This window comes from Merops nubicus, unplaced genomic scaffold, assembly GCF_000691845.1.
Source record: "Merops nubicus isolate BGI_N331 unplaced genomic scaffold, ASM69184v1 Scaffold48866, whole genome shotgun sequence".
NCBI classification, from domain to species: domain Eukaryota; kingdom Metazoa; phylum Chordata; class Aves; order Coraciiformes; family Meropidae; genus Merops; species Merops nubicus.
The window spans coordinates 1-3,004 of NW_008617891.1; the positions used below are offsets into that span (position 1 = coordinate 1).

The following is a 3,004-nucleotide window of genomic DNA, read 5'->3' on the forward strand; positions in this document are numbered from 1 at the left end:
GCGGCGGGAGCTCTCGGTGAAGCCTGGGCAGGGCCGCTCGGGACGCGGGACATCGGCCGCAGAAGGACGAGCATCCGTCGGTGCCGTGCGCGGAGACCTCGGCATCGAACCCCGGCCCCTCTGCTCCGCCCTGTCCTACATGGCGCAGCTGGTTGCACGCTGAGGGCCCGTCCATGGACTTGGGAGCTAAAGATGAAGAGGAGGAGAGTCTGCAAACAGCTTTCAAGAAGCTGAGAGTGGATGCAGCAGGGTAAGCCAGCAACAAAAAAGACTATGTAACTTCTCCATTTCTTTTTATGTACTTGTTTTCTGTTGTTTTGAATCTCAAAACAGCTGTCCTTTGGTGGAAGGTGTCCTGCTCTCCAAGAGGAGACAACTGCATTGCTTCACGTGAAACACGCCTGTTAAAACTAACAGGCAGAGAGGTGCTTTACTGTTGGCTAATTTTGACACTATATACAACTGAAATGACACAGTGACTGTATGAAAACATGAAGTGACTTGCCCAGAGAGCTCCCTCTGGACGTCTGTGGTAGTCACCAAGCTGAAGTCACCTTGTGCTTCAGACACAGAGCCTGTTTGTCCCCTCACATCAGCACCGGTGTCCTCGGCCGCGTTACCAGCCTGGGCTCTAACGCACGAGGACCTGCTTGGGAAGTGTCTGAAGGACAACTCCAGCACCTCATAGCGTGCTGGAGAGCTCAGTCTCACTGGAAGTTATCAGACTACGTACGAGCACTGATTGTTTCTAATTTCAGGGAGTTTGTAGAGTAAGATGTGTGCAGGCATACTAAAAACTTCCTCTATAACACGCTGGGTCTACTGATAATGACATAGTATAACACAGCATCACATAACATAAGACACTGTAACATAACACAGTGTAACACAGCATAAGAATATTCTGAAAATTATAATAGATAATAAAATATTATACGTAATGATACAATAATAATATAATATACTGATAGTAGTAGAAGCATCTTCCTTAAAAGTAGGAGTTAATAAAATGACACATTCTAATACTTTGTGAGGTAGTTCACCTGAAGTCTTTTGGGAATTCAGAAAGACAAGAGAAAGCTCTGTACTGATAATTACTTTTACCTTCATCTCCACAGCCATCAATGCTGTGAACTCACAACCTCCTCTAGTCTTAAAACATATTTTGCTTTGCTATTAATTTCCTCTACCTCAGGAGGTCTTCTGTTAAATGTGGAAAAAAAAGAGCAGTTCTCCAACAAGGAATTGAGTTTATGAAACAGATCACTTTTGGTGTGTTACTGGTGACAGACTCTCTGGAGTTCTAGTTGTTTCCTGGTGATCTCTCTTAGGCATAAAAAGATCTTGTTTTGCAGGCATGTGTTTTGAACAGCTCAAGTCTTGTGACTAATCCTTTAAGATCAATTTTAGGCAGAGTACTTCAGCTCTTTTGCTAGAATTTCAGCCTCACTTCTATCATTTTTTATGTTCTTATGTCCCAAACCATGAGTGCAGCCATCATAAACACAGGCTCGTATGCTGAGGCAGTGGTGTTTGTTGTCTGTACCTTCAGGGCCACATGTTTTTTCTTCCCGTGTTTATTTGGGAAGTGTAAAGAGGAATAAATTAGTAATCTGCCCTTGTCTGTTATTGCACCACATCCACTTCTCCATTGACGACTCCTCAGCCTGCTGCTATGGGTTCCTGACTTGCCTGTTAGATGAGGAGGAGTCTATCTTTAACAGCTATTGTCTGACAAGAACATTTGGGACCTGGGTTTACGTTCCTTTAATGTGTCATTTTGGTACAAATAGGGCATGACATCAGCCTGTGGGCATTTTGGCCTCCTTTCATTTCATCTCACCTATCTTTAGACATCTGACTGAGGTCAGTGTAGTACGAGTGGTTAGATGAATGTGTAATATCTAGTTTCTAACCACTGACTGTAGGGGGAGTGGGGGCTGCAAGTGGAAATGGAGCTGAAGCAAACGGGCGGAGCTGGAGCCCTGCCGCGGGGGCGGGGGCGCTGCTGTAACCGGACCTTTCCTTCTGCACCCAGATGTGTCGCAGCTCTGTCGGTGGGCGAGGGGCCGATGCCGAGAGCGGCGCTGGAGGGAGCCAAGCAGCAGCCTGCCTGCCCGAAGGACACGTGGCTCGGGTGAGAGAGGAGACCTTCAACGCCTGCAGACAGCTTCCAGTGAAAGCTGCTGGTCTTAGCTACTTCAGCGTATCTTCTGTTATCGATCTTTACCATAACTGTTGGATAGGCTGGTTTTAAAGGGGATTTAATCAAACACTTTGAAAACAGGGTTTTCTATTCTCTTATAAAGGGTGCCTAAAACTTTCTTTTCTTCCAGTTTCTTCAGAAGTCCTTTTCTTCAAGCCTTACACCTTTACAACCCACTCCTACCACCTTCTTGGGTTATTTTTTTCTATATTGAAGTACCTGGATGTTCAGTGTGATTCTGCCAGCAGCGCCAGGTGCTACCCAGGTTCTTCACTGCAGTTCAGTTTGGGATGACAAAGTATCATTTGCTTAACACAGAAGATTTGGGGGGAGGTACCTTTAAAATAGGGCTGTTTGTGTCTTTTCTTTGGGGGAGCCAGTTGCTTCAAACTCCTCCACTCTTCCTGTCAGATTGTTAAGTGACTGGTCACGTGATTTTTCTAAGAAAAAAGAAAAAAAAGAATTTTAAAAGGGTTTTTATCCACATTTTATTGTTTATTGAGCTGTGGTGTGGATTCTGGAGTTACCTACTTGCTTACCTGTTCTAACCCTGCAGGTGTGTGAGAAAGCCTTCCAGAGGCTCGGCACGAGTCCCCCGTCGCAGACGCTCCAAGTCTCCCGTGCTGCACGCTCCCAAGTTTACCTATTGCAGTACAAAAGCCAACAGCCAGCTGAAACACAGAACCCAGGCAGACGCCCCGGGCAGCGTCGGTTCGGAGGCTTTTGCTGCAGCAGAACCCGGTACGAAGGACAGGCAGGATTCTCCCCCGGCGGCCAGCGATGGCAGCACCGAGCCTT

General features: G+C 46.6%; 1 protein-coding gene across 1 annotated transcript; it reads left to right on the forward strand.

The window, feature by feature from the left end:
• Window positions 1–173: 173 nt before the first annotated feature.
• Window positions 174–2,989, forward strand: LOC103775805 (oxidative stress-responsive serine-rich protein 1-like; the record flags this gene model as incomplete). Its single annotated transcript, XM_008943276.1, has 3 exons — window positions 174–250; window positions 2,039–2,137; window positions 2,763–2,989. Coding segments are annotated over exons 1-3 (403 nt in total), but the record flags the coding sequence as incomplete, so codon positions are not given.
• Window positions 2,990–3,004: the final 15 nt, after the last annotated feature.